At 50.0% G+C, this 22349-nt stretch overlaps 1 protein-coding gene across 1 annotated transcript in view; it reads right to left on the bottom strand.

The window, feature by feature from the left end:
- Nucleotides 1–22349, bottom strand: part of DPP6 (dipeptidyl peptidase like 6) — a 681409-nt gene that overhangs the window by 230437 nt on the left and 428623 nt on the right. Inside the window, exon 5 of the mRNA XM_035029860.1 lies at nucleotides 21691–21765. Within this exon, the coding sequence (XP_034885751.1) occupies nucleotides 21691–21765 (75 nt within the window). The remainder of the gene's footprint in view (nucleotides 1–21690; nucleotides 21766–22349) is intronic.

Below are 22349 nucleotides of genomic sequence, written 5' to 3'. Positions count from 1 at the left end.
GGCCTCGGGAGCGGTCCTGGCACACATGTGCACTGTGCGGGCCTAAGTCACAGGGTGGGAGCCGTGAGGCCGGGCAGCCTGCTTCCGCTGTGTCCCACAGTGACTGCACAGCTCCACGCCATCCACGGGCCACGTTCCTGCCCCACAGCCCTTCTGCAGACTCTTCCCTCTGCCTCGAGGTCCCGAGGGGTGCAGGCTGCCTCTTCGCTACTTATAGAATTTAATGATAGTGACCAGTTCTCTCGATAACCAGCTTGTGGTGCCATCAGCCAGTGAGTAGCTAAAAACTTCACAGATACTTTATCCTTAGCCTTGTTTTCTTCTTCATGTTCTAAATTATCCTAAAATAAAACAAGTGCACCAATACCAAGAATCTGTGTTTCCAAAATCTGAAGAAATAAACTTCATCTTAAATCAAGCTGGATGCGGTTATTTTCCTGAAGTGGTTCAGATGAGCCTCGCGTGTTTGTGTGGACTCACTGGTTGGCCCTCTTGCGCTGTCTTTACAAAGCGGTCAGATCTCAGAGCCGATGCTGTTTCTGCAACATTCTCCACGAGGCACGGCTGGTCTGTCTCCTCCGCTCTCCCTTCAAGCCCTGCTCAATATCTACTTTCCTTCCAGGACTTTCTCCCATATGAACCCACATCATGCCAGGCCTTGCTTTCCGTTTCCCTAATGCCCTCATACACAGCAGATACAGAGACACCGTGGACACGCTTCAGGGTTTTCTCAAAGCTGTGCTTTGCCGTCAAAGTGGTGGCAGCCCCGCGGACGATGTCCACCCACCAGCCAGATGCGGGCTCCCGCACGCGGGACTTAGCGCCGCTCCTTCTCCACTCCGGGGAGCGCCGGGTGCAGCACTCGGCATGTCCAAGATACTCAAGGCAGTTTTCACGGAGAGCACGGAGAAAAAATGGACCAGTTTCACTTCAGCAGTTTTTGTAATTTGGGTCAAACACCCTTTTCCTTTTCGTGACTAAAATGAATACCTGATCTTGAGAAAAGTAAGTCCGTATCATTCCAAATGTGAGATAATGGTTTTTATATACAAAGAAAGATGTTCCAAAGTGCAAACTCCACTCGGATGTCAGAACCTACTAGGCATCATATGGAAGAGAACCCCGCGGGCCCTCCTTGCCTCCGCCACCTTGCTCCCCCTCCTCGAGCGGCTGGGGACAACACAGCGTTCTACGCTTCTAATGACTAGTGCTGTTCTCTGGCTCCTCGGCAATGTTATGGAAAGTGCCACCTGGTAGAGATTTTTTTTTAAGCTCACTATAATAGTGGAAAAGAATATCTTTAACTAGCGCCACAGCTATTATGGGGGGGGTTCTTTAAGAAATGATCGAATTTGCTCCCTTTCCGGGAGAGTTACAGCAATGGCAGCGCAGGGGGACGCCTGGGTTTGGTCTGGAACCGTTTCCCTATATAGCACAGTTGGGTCTGGGGATGCCATGAAGGAAGCGATAGGACAAGAGGTGACAGGGTGGCGTCCAGGGGAAGGAAGCACAGAGAGAGCCAAGATGAGGCGGGTGGGCGTATCCAGGAGAGGGGAAAGCAAGGGAGGCGGAAGGGAACGCTTCCTTTGTTTCTGTTTTGGTAACGTTCCAAATTACATGGCTATTTTTAAATTCATTAACATCAGATAAAGACTTGACCTCAATACCACAAGAAATCAATTCTATAATTGGGGGACGAGAAACCACAAAGTCCATCAGACTATGAATACAATGCCATTCCAAGCATGCCCTGCCCTCCACCTGGGTCTGGGAGCCCAGTCTCAGTCATTGATGGGGGTCTGAGTCTCTATTCATGCTGCCTAGCCAGAGACTGGGGAGAGACTGTTGTCCACACAGAGTCTTGACCTGGTCTAGGTCAGCTGTCGAAACCCACCTGGAATCCACAGAGCCATTTCATCCAATTTCAGTGGTCTGAAGCTTGCCGTGGAGCGTTTCCTCTATGCTCAGTACTGTGGGAGGTGCTCCAGGCAGGGAGGAGGAGATAGCCAAGACGAGAAATTCTATTTCTCTAGGATACTTGAAATGGGGAATCGGATATGTCCATCAAGACAGTTAACTAAAAATACAAGAGTGGCTATGAGTACATGCCAAAGAAATCAGAGGCAGCAAACACGATAGGAATTCAATGTCACAAACAGCTTCTCGCCACAGGCCATAAATGGCCCAGGGTGAGAAGGACAATTATTGCTACCTAAGGGGAAACTGACTGACTTTTCCTCATTCATTCATTCTTCACTCATTCATTCTTTACTTAGCCTACACAGTGGGGCAAGACACCAAGGAACAACACGGAAGATGTATGCCTACCTTCAAGAAGCCTGAATCTAGCAAGGGATATAGGGAGGGACACACACACACACAGATCTGCCATGTGGTTCTGGAAACAGTATTAACAGCTGTGCATATTACAGAATGGCTGAGCTTGGGTGGAATGCTTTCACATGCATAATACACTCAGGTGTCCCTTCTGATGCGTGAGTCTCCCCATCCATAAGCATCACCTAGACTAGGAAACCCATAACAATTGTGCACCTCCTGGAGTAAGCCTTTGGTCAAACAGAGAATCAGAACCCATCAGAACCCACTGCCTTGGAAGGTTGGGGGGGGTAGGGCACCATTTCTGCATTCTCCCCCCAGGCACCTGAATAAATGGCACTTTTTCTCATCGAGACTTCCTCCTGGTGCTTCTGCCCACAGGGAAGCTGCTTTCAGACTGCAGATCATCCATGTTGTATAATTAGGATGTTATTAACTACTAAATTGTTCTTAGTACAATTCCAGCACAGGGTATAGTTGTGAACAATCCTGCCTAACTCACTAGCTGAGTCATTTGTGTGTAGGACTCAGGTCCATGATTAAACAGCAGGAGGGCTTGCTTTTCCTCTGTTTGAGCTCCCCACGCCTGCCCCAGTGCCTGGAACGGGGTGACACACACTGAGGGTGCTCAGGTTCCGGTTGGCCAAGTCCTTGGGTGCAGCCAGGAGCACCCCTTGGCTCCACAGTTGGCATAAAGACTGGGGCCTAGAGGCAAAAGCCTGCTCTCCTGGACACAGGGTCCATGTTTTGTTGTCTATTTACACATCAGTGGCACTCAGGGTCCCAGAGAGGATGCATAATTTTCTTTAAAGTACATGCCCCCTGATTCTGAACAAACAGCATGCTAGAGCGGACAATCACTGGCCCAACATCTAAGTGAGATCAATTCACAATCTGAACAGCACTGCCAATGAGCACAATCGGATTTAATAGCAAGATCCCACATATTTGGCTTTTCAAAGATTCATAGAAAAGAAATTATGCCCTGTGATCATAGGAAGGTAGCATTCACGCACCAAGAATTATTCACAAAGCAAAAGGCATCATTATTCAGTCAGGATTTGTGCAGTTCTGCTTTCTTCCTGCCAATTAAATCAGAATGTAGCTGGACCGGAGCTGTTAATATCTGATCCTCCCGGAGTGCGGTAAACTAGGCGTGTGCCCGACATGAGTGCAGCCGCTGCCACGGGAATGACTACCCTGTCAGGCGCCCCAACCTGCATCACACCCCGCCGACGGCGCGTCACATGGCTCACCAAGGGGACCAGAGCAGCTCATCGCATTAGCTGTCCCCTCCAGTCGGGCTCAGTCTGCACTCGGTGGGCTTCTCCCAGGGCAGCTGTACGCTGGAGCCCGAGGAACATCTATGCGATGAGAGACGTGTGTTTCTTCCCCTACCTCGGTGCCCTCTGGTCAGCCTGCCGAAAGGGACACTGACCAGGAAACTAGGAACCCCCCAGCCCCCAGTGTGAGTGACTCCCCTCCTATTTGCCCACTTCGTGAAGCCGTCCCCGATCAGGGTGGTTTGGGGGCATACAGATCAGCTGGGGGAGGCAGGCGTGTGCCTCAGCATGTGTATGTTTAAAGGGGAAGTGCTCAAGCGTCACCCAGGACGCGCCATCTGGAAAGTGTGCCCTGCAGCCACCCACCTCCCAGTCCCTCCCAGGGCTGCGCACTGGCCACAGCTGTCCTGAACGCCCCTCCCCAGACCCCCACTGCCACGTCCTCTGCTCTCTGCCTCTGCGTGGTTTCCTCAAGGGCCCACCGTGTCCTCCTCCCTTGGGGAGCCTACCTTGGTGCCCTGACCTGCACACTGCATGTTCTTCTCCAGCTCTTATCCCCAACCTGGCGTGTTATAAATATACCCACTTATTCGTGGTCTCTTCCCAGTAGAATGTGAGACCCACGGAGCAGCGACTTGGTCTGTTTTGTTCAGTGTTGTATTCTGAGTGCCTGATATGTACTCCAGGCTTAATGAAGACTCATTCAGTAAACAAATGGGTACTGATAAGGATCCCAAGTGGATCAAAGGGGCTATTTTTTCACTGTGCTATTTTTGGCAACATGTGTTAAACCAATCTTTTTTCTCTTTCTCCTTCCACTCTCCTCCTGCTCCAAGCCATAACAAGCCATGGTTTTAAACGGAACAGACACGCTGGAGGTTCTTGGGGCATCACGCTACCATTGCTGTTTGGGGGGCACCCCTGACTGTGGCCATCCTCCGGTGGGACCGCTGACGGGGCCCCTCAGATCCAGAAGGTGAAGTAAAGAGCAGATCCTGTTCTCAGGCCAGTGAGTCTGTCTGCAGGGGGTACTCAGGAGCCCCAGAGCCTGGTACCTCCAGAACGAGAGCTGACATCTGTCCCTCCCTGCCAGAACGACAGTCTTTCTTTGCATAAAGTCACCACCCTTTGTGACCTTAACCAGTCTGTCCAGTGCCAGCAAAGAGCGCCCACGTACTCATCCAACTCGCTGCAGACCCACTCTGTGGCTCAGGACACCGAAGGCTGGCGAGCCCTCCTCAAACCAGAATTGAACCCCCAGGCTCCCAGCTTTTGGAATCCGTTCATTGCAGCACCCTGCCTCTTCCCCTAAAGAAGCCCAGCCTGGGCCTGCAGCTGGCGATGGACCTGGGCAGCTAGGGCCTCCTCTGCTGGCAGTGGAAACGCTGCTGAAACAGTGTGGCCCCCAGCCTGACTTCACAGCATGGCTCCCAGCAGGTAGCAGGGCAGGCAAGGTGACCAGCACACACCCTCCATGGCCCGTCCTTTGTCTGTCCCCTTCCCTCAGAAACAAGAGGGTCCCTTGTTTCTGACTCTCTTCCCAAAGAGTGGCCACCAAGAAACAGTGATGGGAGTCCTCTGATGTGATCCTCATTGCCACCGCCATGATCTTGGCTGCCGGCATCAACACAATTAGCAGAGTCGTTGCCCGCCATCATCCTTGTTACTGCTTTCTTCACCACCACCACCACCACACAATCATCACCACCGCCACCACCACCATCATCATCACCGTCATCACCACCACCATCCTCACCACCATCAACCATCCTCACCGTCATCACCGCCAACATCCTCACCATCACCGCCACCACCACCACCACCACGACCACCACCATCATTGTCATGACCAGCATGGTTGCTGTCACTACAGCTATACCCGAGATTCAACTCTTGGTCTTAATCCTGATCTCAAGCAGCAGCTCCTTCCCTAAACCAAACACCTTCCTGCAGTTTGAAAACTCCCCCGGGCATTTGTGACTGTGAATCAGCATCAGAGGGGAGACTGTGCCTGCCATGGCCTGGCTCCACTCCTGTGGTCTTTGCACCTCTGGACCATAAGCTCAACGCCAGCAAGTGCCGAGATGCCTCATGCAAAGTTCAACCAACCACACATTAATCTTGCTTCTGAGTCTCAGCCTGTCTCTTTCACTGCTGCCCCCCAGCGCCCAGCACACTCCATGTGCACATTTCCTGGGTCATCAGTCCCACGGTTGTGGCCTAATGGGCAACACTGATCCTGGCTATCTTCCTCCATGTGGAGGCCATCATTATGGCCCGGGACAGAGCAGGTAGTCAATAAACACTTATTAGCAGAATGGATGTTTTGGTTTGAGTAAAAAAATAGAGTTGGCCTCCTTAGTAAATGAAGGTCTATTTGCCAACCTTGGTTCTTCCATTTCAAGTGAAAACACACCAGGGGGTATACAAATTTACGATAAATTTGAATGCCATGATACCGATAGGTTCTAAAAAGACACCAGAAATGATGTTCAAGCTGGCATAAGATGCAAAAGCGCAGAAAAAGGAAGCTCTGGAAAGTGATGAGGATGTCATTTTTGATCCATAGAAACAGAACTGAACCTAGAATTCCCAGACCCCTGGTCTTTGGACTCTGTTCACCGCAGGACGGTTTTGCTTCAAGCTGGCTTTGCTACGTCTCCACTTTCTTGTGTGAGGAATGGTTGGGGCCACTCCACTGGACCACGGTGACTGGTCTGCCAAACAAGTGACCATCCCAGCCTTCATTGCAGGACAACCTGCTCTGCTTTGCATGTCTTAGTTTTATAAGTCAATGATCCCTCAGAGCTAAAAAGGCTGTTTTTCCCAATCACTGGTGGGGGGTAACAGGAGGGGCAGCTGAAGAAAACATGACCCTCTTGGTCCTGTCTTCCTCCTCTGCACCCCACCATTCCCACCCATGGTCACCCTTGGGCCCTCTGGTTGTCAGCCCAAGGCTGGACACGACGAGGACAAGAACCCGCCAATCCTCACCCCCCTGCACTGCCTTCCGTGGCAGAATAAGGCCAGGATGTAGCAGAAACTTAGAGAACTCTTCTCCATTTTCCCCTTTCTTGATCCTATGGCGTTCATTGGTTCTTTCATTTATTCAACCAGTATTTGCTGATCTGCCAGGTGTGGAGAGAAGCAGGGTGGGCCGTTCCTGCCCATGGGGAGCTGGTAGCTCAGGGACGGGAAGACCGGCACATTAAGCGGTTTACTGAGTCCCATGTGATGCCCAGGGCATCCGGGGAAGCCTCTGTAAAGAAGTTACATTTCTCAACGGAAGAGACACCAGCTGCACAAGGTCGAGGAGATCCAGATGGAGAGAAAAGCATGCACGATGGCTCGGGATTCATTTAACCAAGAGTAACAGAAAACCCTGGGCCAGTGGCTTCAACAGGGCTGAGTTTTCCAGCACACCGAGCCCAGAGGACGTGGCCGGCAGCGTCAGCTTGATGGTGCCGTCCGGGGCCTGGGCTGCCTCTTGCTCTGCCACGGGTCTGGTCCACGCTTGTCCCACAGGCCTGGTGCCACGGCTTCACTGCAGGCAGGGCTGTGGGGGAGGGAGGGCCACTCTGGCTCTCTCTCGAGACAGCCAAGCTTTCTCAGGCGTCCCACTGTGTCTCCAGCCCCGTGACATGGCGTCCCACCACCGTGTGAGCCAGGGAGGTGAGTGTCTTCTAGAGACATGGTGAAAGTGGATGCCAGCCAGCAGGGAAAGGAACCGCAGCCTTTCTGAGAAAAGGCCTGCACCCCAGAGGTGGGTTCAACCACACTTCATGTGACTCCGCGCTGTCCTCGCCTCGGTCCCTCCCCAGCCCCCTGAGTTACAGCACAAAGAATCAGCCTGCCTTCCCCTGCTTCGTGCAAACCTCACCTCCATGTTTCTCCCTGGCCCTGGCTGCTCCCGGTGACACATGGCAAAGGTTCTTCCTCTGCCCAGTCCCTGGACTTTTCCCCCCTCCCAGCCTTTGCTCAGGAGCGTTCTCCCGTCTGGAGTGCCTCTTCCTCTGTCTGCTCTCTCCTCCTGCCCACAGCCGAAACCTCCGGCCTCCCGCAGAAGCAGAGCCCCACCCCAAACACCCCTCCTTTGGGCTCCCGGCTCACAGGTCTGGCCAGGAGGCCCGCTCCACCCAGCCTGGCTGTTCGGTTCTTTGTGGGTCACTGTCTCAATGTCATCAGGGTTTCTGGAGACAGAGGGGCACGGTCCGCAAAGGCCTGTTGGCGTTCCAGCATCACCGTTACGAACTCAGCCCCATCTTCCACAGCCTAACCTGGAGCTCTGCATTTCCACGAAGCAACAAGTAAGTTCTTGCAGCAAAATGCTCTAAGTGCCCACACGGTGAAGGCAATAATATTCCAAAGAAGCCTAAGATTTTCTCCATATCAGGTCATAAAAATACTCTCCTCTTTAAAGCTACTTTCCAAAGGTCACATGCTGTTTGTTGCCATTTATTTGACATTCTAGAAAAGGCCAACCTGCAGGGACAGAAAACAGATCAGTGGCTGCCCAGGGGCTGGGGGTGGAGGAGGACCTGACCTCAAAGAGGCAGCAGGAGGGGATTTTCTGGGGTGACAAACGGTTCGGCATCCTGATGGGTGCTGAGAGTTACACAAGCCTACACAGGCCTAAAACGCAGAGAACTGTACACCAAAAACAAAAACAAAGCCAAACAAAAAGAGCCCTGTAAACATTTAAAAAAGAGAAAGAAAAATCCATTTTTTCATCATGTTATATATACTTCTACACTAAAATCAGAGAAGACATCTAAGATGGGCTGAGGACTATCATACCTATAAGTCACCAAAGGCAGCATTTCTGCGTGTATTCTGGGCTGAATCATTATAAAGATCAGCTGCAAAGCATTCTTAAATACTCAAGACATTACCAGTCTCCTCAGGATGAAGGGCTTTAAAAGATACTTCACAGAACACAGGGCTTATGTGCTCGGCTGAACAAAAGTGCATTTAGGAGACTTAACTCATGGAAGCTGAAATCGTTGGCTGCCATGACAGGCTTTGCAGACAAGGCAGGCAAATGTTCCACCCGCAAGATGCTCATGGCCCGGACAAGGCTCAAGGGGTCAGGAGAGCCTCGCGCAGGTGGATGCACTGCTCTCCCGGCTATGAACCGAACCCACGCACAGGACCCGTGAGGGGGTGGCCAGGGTGCCAGGTTACATTCAAGGCCATCAGGGAGGGCTTCACCACGGGGTGGGGGCAGAAGGGCAGGGTTAAGAGCAGGTGCTCCCAGAGAGGAGGACCCTGAGGCAGCCATAGCCCCGGACTCAGTGGGCAGCCTTCTCCAGCCCTGGTCTCCCAATCCGTAGAATGGGAGAACAGTGGGACCTGCTCCCAAGGTGGGGGATGACTGAGCAGTCAGCACCGTGCAAGGCACACAGGAGGGGTGTGTGCAGAGGGACGAAGCAGAGAGGGTGACCTGGGAGCTTCTATCTTAGTCTTGCGACTACTGATGTAGATGGAGAGAGAGAATTCTAGCTTCGTCCTGTTTTGAGATGGGGAAGATCTGAGTAAACACAAACACCTAATGCGTGGGGGCTGTGGAGATGGGGATGGCAAAGATACAGGGGCCAGGAAACCCGGAGGTCGGAAACACAGCAGAGGGGGTGGAGGAAAGCACTGGGGGGGGGGGGGCTGGGCTGGAGAGGCAGAGGTGGGGATGCCCCTCTTCCTCCACCCACCGCGGTGGGGAGAACCACAGTGGAACATTCTCTCCCCTTCTAGAAACCCAGTGGATCAGGTGAACGGAGCCTCCACGAGAATCTTGTACACCTGTCTCTGTTCCCGTTGGTCCTCCCTTCCCCCACAGAAATGCGTGTCCAGCTGTGGACTGCTAACCAGGTTCTCCACAAGTGCCCTTTGCCAGGCACTCTACACCTGCACCCACTCAACACCTCTGCTTCTCGAAGCAAGTACTTGATGGGACTGTTGCAACCGGGGACATGAGCAGGGGTGACAGCACTTTTGGGAGGTGGCAGAACACATTTGCAAATCTGCATTTGTTCACAGCAAGAAGACACAGAGCTGGCAGCTGTCCTTGAGGAGGGCCAGGTGGTCCTGTTATCCCAGGGGGCAGCCCAGGGGCAGGAGGCCCGATCCTGCCTGTTGGCAGAAATGCACTGAACACCCAGGCAAGACCAGAAGTGCTGGACAGAGTACGAAAAGGCAGGCAGGAGGAGCGCAGTGATGGCTTCCTAAGTCACCTTGGGACATTCTGGGGAGATAGGTGATTGTTAAACGAGGTGACATGTATGGCCAGGACACCAAACAAGCCCAACCACACCGTCGGGCGGCACTCACCCTGCTGGAAGCCCTTCGGCAGCCCTGTCCTCGCTTGCCTCTCATCCACTGGAGCCTGACTTTCCCTCCACGCGTTCCTGCGGTTGCTGAGCACGCCGAGCACGCAGGGGGAGGGTGGAGGCAGGCAGGGCTGGCAGTGGTGCGCAACCTCTCCACCGGTCCTCCTCTCCCTGGGCTTGTCCGACCCCTCCCAGCTCCCCCGCACGAACCCTCTCTTCGTCTGATCTGCTCCCTGCCCCGCTCCTCCGCCACCTTCCCCCAAATGCCAAGGCAGGCGCTGCACTAGCCCCCGCCTTCTCCAGCTCCTCTCCCTGACTGTATCCTCGGGCTTTATTCTGGAGGACACCTTGCCCTTGACCCCGTGATGTCAGCGGATGCAGGTCTGGTTGCTGTTCCTTGTCGTGGTGGTTGTACCCCCAGGGTCATGTTGGTGGCTCGCCCCACCCTCTCCCTCCGTTGTGCATACTCAAGGTTTAGAAGCAGCTCCCCTGCTCTCGCGCTCCTAACCCTTCCTGGATTTTCACTCCATGACCCTCTTTCTTCAGGGGTTCGGAGAGCATGCACGCTGACATACGTGGGAATGGACCGGCACCAGGCACCTGTCTCCTCCTTTCCCATCTGCCCCTTTGCTGCTCATGGCGCGCTGGCCCCACCACCTCACGCATGTTGGGCTCCCTGGTGACCATCAGCAGAGGGTGTGACTGATACTTAAGTCAGGACAACTCAAAGGGCAGTTTGCCAATAGCATCCCTTTACCTGGCTTTTAAGAACACCCTGTGGCCTCAGACGGTGTCAAAGCTCTTGGTTCATTCGGGGCAGGGCAATCAACTAGAATTGATTATTGTGACATTTGTAGATTAAACTAAGGGATGATTTCACGAACTCTTTCTTATTTCCTCATCCAAGAAATCATGTAATCAAAGGAAAGTGTCCACCCAACCTCTTCATGAATTTCTGTCCTTTCCTTTTCTTTCTTTTGATAATTATCTCTGGTAGCTGTTGTGGCAGCCAAAAAAAATTCAAAATTCTCAAAGCCCCGAATGAGTAGGTGAGGTGGAATGCTCGATTATGGAATGATGCCTGCCTGGGCTCCGTCCACTTCAAAGGATGACTATCTTTCCAGTTTATAATTTCTTAATTATATAACAGATTGCAGAGCTGCTGGAGAAATAACACTGCACAATCCTCTCTGTTCCCCCCGCCTGTGGTGGAGACCTCGACTATCCTTTCACATGCACAAAGCACACACACACACACGGGAAAATCCTGCAGAAACAAGCCCTCTGATGTCTTTTACGTTGGTGCCACCGTCCAGTAGAGGGGAGACACTGAAAGGCCCAGGGCAGCACCCAATTTAAGGCTCATTCAAGCAACTGATCACTTCTGCTCATTAATTTCTACAGATTCAAAAATTGTGGTTATTGACTTGGCTGGAAGTCCCACCGTAGCAGATGCATCAATAAAACCTGCCAAGCCTTGATGTTCATGTGTGTTGTTATCACATGACCGAGCAACCCTGAACACTTCTTCTCCCATTTTCAGGCTTTTTCCTACAGTAGCACTCAGGAGCAAAACCACCCAGTAAGACATAAAAAGACTACTAGAAAATTAAAACCTATTATTAACAGAATACAAAATTACAAGGCACTTGCTGTATCACGCACAGAGTGTATCATCGGGTTTTTCAAATTATATGGCTCCCTTATTGTGGAAATACTAGGAAAAAACTGGGAACATAATAAACTCCTAAAAGCTACATTCTGAAAAGTCTATCTGTTACCATAAACATATAACTTCAGTTGCCTTTGAGAAAAGCAGAAGCACGTCCTGACCTGTTTCCAGAAGCAGGTTGTCTAATTTTACCACTGAACTAACGCGGCCATATGTGTGGATATTGTTGGAAATACTCTGGATGGCATCTTCACAGAATATTCTGTTAAACCATTTTCCTTGACGGCAGTTGGAACCCAAGATCACAAATGGAACTGGTCCTAACTCACAACGATGAATTCCTTCCAGTTTGTAGTAAGAGAAAAAAATGCTCCAACCACCAAGTAGAGATAATGATCTTTGGTGAAAGTCTCTGAGCCCTAATTGTTGTTCAGAAGGCCCTCGTAGCTCCGTCCTCCTATTAATCAGCTTTGTGTCTCTGCATATAATTGCTGCTAACGAGCTCACCCACAATAATGGACTGCTAAATTGGAACCGAGGACCGAATCTTTCAGGAAGAATTTGAGTCATTTTTCCCCTCACTACATTACAATGATGGCTGTTCATAATCGAAGCAATTAAGTATTCTCTAATACTTCACCGTGTCACTCAGCAAACCTCATTTCCATGTACATTTCCTCTTTTTTTTTTTTTTTTACCAATGACACAAACTTCCCTCATGCATCTGGATTACTCAGAGACCCTGCACGGGCCGGTGGCCTCCAGGAATGACCGTGGTTCTGTTACCGCCGCTCACCTGGGGAAGCTGAGGCCACCACCCGTCTCCTCGAAGCTGCTCACCGTCGGCCGTCTGAGCCTCTCCCTCGCTTCTCCGACCTTCCACGCCGCGGCGTCCCCTGAAACGCCTGCCCTGCGGTTCGTGGCACGTGTGTCCTCCGTCTCTGCTGGGAGCACTGTCCCGTTTTCCCACAGCTGCCCCTGCCCTTCTACCACCTGTGCTCACATCCCGTGACCACCGCAGATTTCTGACCCCCTTCCTCCTACAGGCCCCGCCCGACCTCACTTCCCTCCACCACCCTGTGAGTCTCCACGGCTCCTCCAGAAAATCACGCCTTCCAAAACACTGTTGAACTCCCAGTTTCACTCACCTGCCAGACTTCCAGCCTCAGCTGGTACCATACGCCAGACCCCAACGAGCCTGCTGATCCACCAGCGGCCGGGTGGGCAGCTGGCTGGCTTTCCTGCCCCCTGAAACTACCAGCTCCCTTCAAACCACACTCCCTCAGACCCCCCACGCCTCTGCCATCATCGTCAGCAAGTGACCCTGTCTTGCAAGTTCCTGGGAAAACTAAGAGAATGCCTCCAAAGAAACTCAGTGATCCTCTCACCACTCTGCCGAAGGTGTCTCCAGTCACCTCCTCCTTCCTTCCTCCACCTCGCCGGGGGGGCCCTTTCCCAGAAGCCGGACATTCTGGAGAGGGCACAGTGAGTTCAAAGGCCCTGGGGTCGGCAGGGGTGTGGCATGTTAGAGCCGCAGAGGGAAGGCCGCTACGCCAGACAGAGCAGGTGGAGAAGGACGCGCAGGCCCCAGGCCCCTGCAGACACAGCATCCCGCCGGCCTGTGCTGAAAAGCCACGGGCCCAGGAGAAAACTGACCTGACCTTATTTCAGTCTGAAAGAGCATCTGCCACCTGTGGAGACGAGCCTGGACAGGGAGCTAGAGGAGAAGCAGAGAGACCAGTGAGGAGGCTACTCTGGCAGCAGTCAGCTTGCCGTGCTGAGAGCGGAGAGGCTTCCTGGACTCACAACCACAGCACACAGGCCACCGGCCACGGCTGGCTACAGCCACTCGCGCTGCAGGCCCCGTCCACCCGTGGGGACGCAGAAGCAGCCTCCTTCGGCAGCACTCCACGATACAAACTAGTATGTCAAGCACCCTATGGAAACTGTACTCAGAAGTATTCATCTTCGGACTTTCTGATCCGTGGACTATTTCAGGTAAGTTAGATCCCCTATTTCTTCCCTCCTGCCAGAGCTACACGCACGTGCGAATTACCTTAACAATGTTTGCATTTGGTTGAGAAAACCACCACTGTTTCAGCCACATATTTCCTATGCTGAGTTTTGTGCTTTTAAATTTAGCTCCAAAACCCGAATAGAAAGGCACATAAACAAAACACCAAAATTCTGTGCGTGTATATGTTTTGAACCAGTTTTGTGTTAAAACAGTACAACTACAAAAAAACAATACACCAAAAGACGCTAAGAACCTATCATTGCAAACTACCAGACAAAGAAGAATTTATGCCCAGTCGGTGACACCAGACGGGACGTTCTTGGGGGCGGGGGGGCGGAAATCCACGCCCTCTGCCTTACGGTGGCGTGGCCCTTACGTAGTTTTGCAGGAACTTTGCTTTGTTGGACTTTCACAAGCTTCTGGAACCGCGTGCTTAGTGCTCCGAGATGTGCTCTGTGAAAACAGGTGTTTCAGAACCCGAATTGATAAGGGAAATCTGTGTCCTAAGATGGCCCACCGAGCCAGCAAGGGAGTCCCAGCCCCTGTCCCAGGGCTCTTCCGGGTTCCTCTCCCTGCCCCCCCTTCATGCACGCGCCAGAAGTGCCCAGTATGCGGAAGTAGAAGTGTATAAATTACCCCCTTTGTGCTCGGGGCTCAGACCTTTGGAGATCACTCTCCTCTGAGCCCGCTGGCGTTAAATAAACCTCCTATCCTCCAAGATCTCCGAGTGCCGCCTGGTTCTTCCGTCGGGCAATCCAGTCCAGGTTCGGAAACAGAATGACAATGTCCAGCAGTCGAACAGAGTAAGCAGTGGGCAGATAACCAGGCCTTGGACGGTTAGCAGCCCACTGTCAGGGTGCTAACACAGGAGTGTGGGCAATTTCTTGCACAAATTTGGCTACAGGAAAGACAGTTGGAATGGCAACAGCAGATCTGATCACAGAATGAAGGGGGAAAGGTCTGGGCATACTTCCGGGGGTCCAGGGCGGCTTTGGGCCCTGGAGAGGAGGCGGGAGAATTCTCTGAAGGCCAGCCTCGCCTCCTGCCATCGGAGCGGCTGTGGGAAGGAGCCTGACCAAGCCTCACTCTTCCATGTGCTGCTGGTGGCTGCGGACGGAGACAGAGGGCTCCCTTCAATGCTGACATCAGTCCCTACGCCTGGAAACGCGCAAGAGACTGGTCCAGCAAGAACCATTGGCATCCGCAGGCTCCCAGAGGCGGGTCCAGAAAAGGCTCTCAGATAAAGCGGAAAGATCTAGTTCAACAGCCCGAGAATTAAGAAACACGTCTCCCTTAGATACCCCTGGGCGGAGATTTCATCGGTACTTCCCGGCAAGAAGGGATGTACGGATGTACTAAGAACCACGGGACCACACTACAACCACAGCTGTATCAGCTGCAGGAAGTCATATCTCCAGAATTATGTAAATTCATTTCCAACAGAGTTAGCCCATGAATATGGGGCCGATAATTTCTCGCTAATCCCTTATGTTTATAAAGTCTCCTAGATGTGGGTGATGGGTAACTCCACCTGACAGGTGAACTGCCAATTCAGGGCAGGGTCACCCCACCAAACGTGCTTGATCGGGACTGTCCGTGTTTGAGTGCTTTCCAAGCTCTACCTGAATTAGAAGTTCATCATCCCTTAGGTGGCATGAATGGGCTACAGGACCTCACTCCAAGGGCAGGAGAAGCACAGGAATTGATCAAATGTTAAAGTGCTTCAGATTTCTGCAGTGAAAAGCCCAGTATCACATCCCCCTTTCTCAGGTTTGAGCAAGATAAACTTGGGTTCATGGAAGCAGGTTCTAGAAGCTGGATATGACGCCTCTCTCCACCAAGGATCAGGGTCTGGGAAGCTCAGGGACCTGGGGCTTCCTGCTGGGATACCAGCTTTTACCATCCACCTTGAGGAAAAACAGAAATGGCAGAAGGTCTAGAAGTATTCAGTGCTAGAGACTCGGGGAAAACCCCACTTTCTGCCTCTGTGTGATGGGAAATGCCCCAGGCTGTTCACCCCTCGCAGATCTATCCCCAAACTTCTCTGCCGTGGATGCAGGCGGGGGCTCTGGAGATGGCCAGAGACAGAAAACCAGGCTCTACGAACCACCATCTGCATTTAGAACAGCAAATTACTTGATTAACTTCCCCAACTAGTAAGTGGTGTCATCATTAACTACTAATATATAATCCGTAGAAGAACAAAAGAACATAATATTTCTTTGTATGCTTTCCTTTTCCAGCACAAAACTTTAAAAGCTCTTTAAGATATGTACCAGGAAACCACAAGAAATATGTCCACATTTAATGACCTAATGATTTTTCCCTGCATTCTAATTTTATTGCTAAATTTGAGATTCTGGAGGTAGTATATATAAAAAAAAAGAGTAAGTTTTCACTCGGGTTCCTAAGAGGATCACCGTAATACTGTGCTTCCCTGGATTTATGTAGCATCTTTATGCCACCGAGCTTGAAAATACAATAAAAATAAAACAGTAAAAGGGATTACATAGGGAGAGAATCCACTCTATATCAGGATCTGGACTAGGTGTCTTCTGACATGACTCATTTAATTGCAGCATGACCCAGACAGGTGGGTTATTATTCACAGTGGTTTCCATCATTGGTATCCATTATATCCCTGGGTCACTAATGAACAACACAGTATCCCCACTTCTCTGATGAAGATTAAAGTGGTTTGGCCCCCCCTCGGTCATCAGCAAGTGGCTTGCAGAGGAGTGATGACCCGCCCGGTGTTCCTGCCCCCAGCCCAGACCTCCCCAGCCTTCTCCAACTTCTCGACACTCAGGGCAGGGGAAGAAAGCAAGTTATTATACTCTCCGGGCAGGTGTACTGTGTTCTTTAGCAGACTGCAGGATCTTCAAGTGCCCTATAGATGTGAGGAAGCATACTTCCTTACACACGGTATGCCAGGCAGCGTCTGAAGGGCTCCCGACGACCCCCCACTCCCCACATGCACTCCTTGTGGAGTCCCCTCGCCTCACGGGTGGGCTGAGCCCAGTGACGTGTTTCTCGCCATCAGAACTCAACTGGGAAGGCCTGGCTGCCGTGAGGTCATAAGTGCTGGGAATGCTGTCTTGCTGACACCCCGGGCTCTGCCTGCTTGCTGCTCTGATGGGTCAGAACGCCCCCAAACCACGTGTGTCGTCGACCGGTGCACCAAACAGATGAGGATGGTCTCGTGCGAGGGGTGGGGGTAGACAGGAGGTTAAAAAAAACCTTCTTTCTCTGAGTAGCTGACAAATAAATAGATGTCAAATGTTTATGTCAAACAACTGGGAAATGACGTCACATTGCAATTAGTCTGAAGACATGAGAGGAACACACACACAATTGCTATTATAAACTTAAAATATCCCTCCTTCAGCTCTTATTGTCCTCAAGACACTGCCTTACTATCTGTATCCAAACTCCTGGACCATCTGTTCTTCTCATTCTCTCCCGGCCTCTCCGCGTGGACCACCTTCCCCAGCGCTTCTACTCGAGCCACCGCCAAGGTGGGTGATTACATGCAGGCTTCACCCAACCTCAGGTGGGTGCAGCTGGAGAGGGCCTCACCCCTGGCCCTGGACACAGCCACGGAGCCTCTCTGTGCTCAAAAGTATGCAAGCTGGAAGTGCGCTTGCTGGCACTCATTGGCTTGGGTTACCCTTCAGGGATGGAGGACAGAGGCTGGGGGATAATGCTCCCTCTTTCAGCCCCGCAGGCAGACTTCCAAAGCGCACAAGGCTCCACAGAAGGCCCAAAGGCATCCAGAGCCAGTTGGTCACAATGGTGACCAATCCTGGGGCTGAGAGGAAGGTGCAGGACAGAAACATGAGCTAGGACTTCAGCATCTTGTGGATGGCACCTCTCGCCACAAGGAGGAGGGAGATCACCTTGAGAGAAGGAAGACCTGCCTGGGGGCTGAGCCCAGGTGCTGGTAAAACCTTCAGAGGCCACAGAGCATTTCCTTTCTGTTACATACATAATAAGATGCTTTGTTGCCTTTTCTCCTATTGTTCAACCTCTCTTCTTACTCCTTGTAAGATTTACCCTTTATAAGCTTTACAGTGTATCGAATTTCTGCAAGCCCCAGTCTCATGCTTTCTTCACTTCCATGTGTTTCCTGTAATTGTCCCTGTGGGTCATGTCATTCACACCCATGGTTGTATTTTCCTCCTTTAAGTTAATTACTTTGCAGATTTTCTCCATTCCAGACACTGCTTAGGAGATTCACAGGCATCTTTCCAGTTATTGACTTGTAAATTGTACTCTTATTAAATGTCCCAGAGTCACTTGAAACTCAATTGCAAAAGCAAATCTGTGAACAGCTCAAGATTCTGCCACCTTCCTTGTAGCCCGAAACCTGATGGGTAAACCCTGTCTTCTCTCTAGCCCCACTGGGTTTCTCTGTTCCTCTTATTCACCACACATCCTCAGGCCACAAGGACTCCATCAGAGTTCAGCTGAAGTTTCGATGCCTCCTGGAAGCCTTTCCGGGTCCACCCAAACGGGCCAAGTCCTTTTGTTTGATGCTCATGAAACTCCTCTTGGCAGTGCCATGTGGCCTGGTTTGCATGCTTCCACAACTATGGTGCAGGGTCCGTGATGTAAGTAGCATATCTCTTTTGCCCACATTACTGCCCAGTTTTGTTTTGTTTTTTAAATAAAAGAGTAACTGGAGACATCACCATGGAAGAAGCTCGAATCTTCCTGAGGAAAGAGCCCTGTGTCCAAGCCCCGGAGAGGGACACTGTTGTCGGGGCACCTGTAGTTTGCCAGGTAAGTGCTTCCCACGTGCTGTCACAGTCGGTCCCCCAGGCAGCACAGCTGGATACCCACTGACCCTTTGTTCTTGTTTGTTTGTTTGTCAGAGAGAGAGAGCAAGAGAGAGCACACAAGCAGGGGGAGCGGCAGGCAGAGGGAGAAGCAGACTCCCTGCCGAGCAGGGAGCCCGATGCAGGACTCCATCCCAGGGCCTTGGGATCATGACCTGAGCTGAAGGCAGACGCTTAACTGACTCAGCCGCCCAGGCGTCCCTGACCCCTTTTTAAGGTGAGAGGCTGGGCTCAAAAGAGGCAGCGGACTGAACTTGAGCCTGGGGCCATCTGACTTGCAGTCCACTGTGGGCAGGCAGCAGGGAAAAGTGGTGGTTGGAAGGGAATGTGAATATTTGGATTTTTGGGGTGAAGCTGTAACCCAATATACTGACATTTTATTGCAAATGAAATATTTATTCTATTTCATGAGAGATGCCTTGTAATTGGACAGTTGGTTCATACAAAAGTACTTTTTTATGATCGCCTTTTCAGTGAAAAGTTGAGTTAGTTCCTAGAAAGGAGCTGCCTCTGAAGCACAGAAATAGGAATGTGATAAACATGGATCCAAAGACAGAAGTCTAGCTTCCTTAACATTAGCTAGGAACCGCATACTGTAGTACCCATTTGGGAAATACTATATAACCCTCACGAGAATATAAAAAAGTTTCAAAACATCCTGCTCTAAAGAAACTTATTTTATTTTATTTAAAGTTCTTACATGTATTTGAATATGGAAACTTTTTTTTTTTTTTTTTTAGAATATCCAGGGATAATTATATTGACACTAAAAACAAAGTAGGGAGTCTCAGTTCGTTGCACTTTCTCCAGTATTAGAGACCTAGACCCTTCCCTTGCAACCCACCCACTTTTCTGAAAGTATCTGCAACTCAGTTTATCCAGTTAGGCAGTTATTCCTTTTTTTTTTTTAAAGATTTTATTTATTTATTTGAGAGAGAATGAGATAGAGAGAGCATGAGAGGGAGGAGCGTCAGAGGGAGAAGCAGACTCCCCGCCGAGCAGGGAGCCCGATGCGGGACTCGATCCCGGGACTTCAGGATCATGACCTGAGCCGAAGGCAGTCGCTTAACCAACTGAGCCACCCAGGCGCCCCAGGCAGTTATTCCTAATACCTCCTAACTCCACGTGTCGTTGGTGGAGACCCCATTAGAGGACTAACGTTTCCCGCAGAGCAGAACCCTTGCGTAGTCCTACAGTGGGGACTGCTCACTACTTGAAACCAGGGAGGGTTGCTCCTCTGAGTCAAGTTTAAAGTATCCATTTCCACAGATTTTTTTTATGTAGCACACACATTTTCAACACTCGAATTATTTTTGTTGTTCACTAAATCCACTCTAAATGTCTTACATTTTTCCTCAGTTGAGGAAACAACACAATCCTACTCCAAAGGCAAACGGGTGCTGCGTGGTGAGAAAGGGTTCTTTCAAGGTGCCTGTTTATCACCCGTGTTCTACATGGCCAAGACTCACATTTAGCAAAACAGCCATCCCTTGGAATGGGGGCCCAGGGCACTCTTGCAGGAGCATTGGGAAAGACCAAGGAAAAATGGTGGGGAAGTCTACCACGCACAGAACCACTGAATCATTGATGAGCCCACATGCTCCCATTGAGCAGATGGGAGAATCTCTTCTGCAAGATTTGGGAGAACAAATACAAGACTTTGTTCTGACAGCTTCCAGAAGCAGGAATCTCCCATTGTAGGGATGCTCCTATTGTTAAAAGATGCTCTAGAGCAAGATGACCTGAAATCTGTCTTTCTATGCTTTTCTCACTTGGGTGTTGGTTGTGTTTCCCGGAGAAACCCAGGACAAAGCCATTACCCCATCCCTATGAAAGTCCTTCAAGTATCTACTGAGTTTTTTTCTCTTATTCAAGTGTAGAGATTACATTTTTGGTAGTTTCCATGAAAGGACCGAAGTACTCTGTGATCCATGTATATCATATATCCATGCGCTTGAAGCTTAAAGAGGTGAGTGCAGGGGTGGGCGTAGGACATGTAGCATCCCAAGGCTAAAAGTTGCCTTTTACCATGCCCACTCCACTAGCCATCCCCAATCCAGTAGATAAAGATGACCAGCTGTTCCACAGAATGTGGGTGGGAAAAATGAAAACTTTTATGTAATGGATATTAAAAAAATCAGAAAATGGAAAAGTGAAGATAGGGTGCTTTTTTTTAAAAGATCTACATTTCGAGGGAAAAAAATGGAAATCTCCAATAAATAATCCAGTCATCAAATAACTCTTACAAGAAATGCTAAAAATCCTAGGATTGGACTTGGATCTCCATGTACACCAATCTTTCAGCTACTCCCGTGGGATGAACGCCACAAGCCTGTCCTCCCCTTGCCGGGGCAAGAGCCTCTCAACCCACCAGGAAGCCATCCAGGCTGGAATGACAATGCAGGTACCCTTAGAGCTCACAGAAGCGTCGCAAAACTCTGGACAAAATGGTCTCAGAAGAACTGGAAAGGCAGAGGAATTCTATCTTTTACTTGCCGGAGAATAAAATTCCACAAATGCACATTTCTAAAGTTGCTAATCTCTTTAAGCTGAACATCTGCTACACTTACACAAATAAATTTCACCTTCTAGCTCATTTAAAATTAAAGAGCCGAGATGAATTTTAAAATATGAGGCTGTTAAGAGACAAAAAGAAAAAAAAAAGAGCTAGTTTTAGGCTGCTGCTAAAGCCCAGGGTGAGATTTTATGGAAAATCCTGGTGCAGTTTTATGGGAGACTCAGATGAAGTGCTAAAAACAGGGATTTATATAATGAAAATGATATTTCAAGTCTTCTCTAGAATACTACAATGGCTAGGAGATAATTAACATTTTATTCTAGTTTAGGGAGAACCTGGCCGTTGCTTTTTGTTCTTAGGATAAAATTTATGGTATGACTGAGAAAATGGGAAGAAAAATGATGGCACAAAAGGGTAAGATAAATCTTTATAAAAAGACAACTTCTCACCCTCTCCCTCAGGAAAATCCTATGAATTTACCCCTAAAAGGACTGATTTTTTTTTTTCCCCTGCCAAAGGGATTTTTATACCTGTCTTCTCTCCTAGGTGGCAGTGTGGCATAAAAAGAGACTAATTCAGGACTCACCCACTGTTTTCAGGATTCCAAGATCACTAACAATGAAGGATCAAGGGAAAATACTCAATAAGGTCTCAAAAGAGAGAAACTTTTTTTTTAAAATAGAAAAGAGCGGTACTCACTGGCTCCACATTGTATGAAAACAGAGCGTACTCCTTATCTGGAGATATTTCATATCGGATGGCTCTTAATGATTCCTAAAAGAAAAAAAACAAAACAAAGGATTTTACAGCGTTAAATAACACAGCTCAGAATCTTGTAGGGAATCTGTGCTTGCTGGTGCCGTTTTCAAAACCTGCTAATAAAATTTGTATGCAGTGAACTCGCTAAACTGTATTAAAGATGGCAATATCCTTTCTTTGCGAATAATATTCAGGTAGTTGATACTTTTTCACGTTTTATTCGTTGTTTTTTTTTTTTCAAGTTGCAGCAAAGCAATACTTATGGTATCTATGGAAACAAATCAATGGAAGTAAAGATGAAAACCAGTAATCCCTTCCCCACAAGACTCCCATCCTCTCTGTATCTTTATTTTTTATTTTATTTTTAAAGATTTTATTTATTTATTTGACAGAGAGAGACACAGAGAGAGAGGGAACACAAGCAGGGGGAGTGGGAGAGGGAGAAGTGGACTTCCCTCTGAGCAGGGAGCCTGATGTGGGGCTCGATCCCAGGACCCTGGGATCACGACCTGAGCCGAAGGCAGACGCTTAACGACTGAGCCACCCAGGCGCCCCCTCTCTGTATCTTTAAACACGGTTCACTTGCTTATTCGTACGCT

The sequence above is a fragment of the Mirounga leonina genome, unplaced genomic scaffold, assembly GCF_011800145.1.
Source record: "Mirounga leonina isolate KUSES-001 unplaced genomic scaffold, KU_Mleo_1.0 Mir_321, whole genome shotgun sequence".
NCBI classification, from domain to species: domain Eukaryota; kingdom Metazoa; phylum Chordata; class Mammalia; order Carnivora; family Phocidae; genus Mirounga; species Mirounga leonina.
The sequence above is the reverse complement of the archived record's forward strand: the minus strand, read 5'-3'. Positions and strand labels throughout refer to the sequence as shown.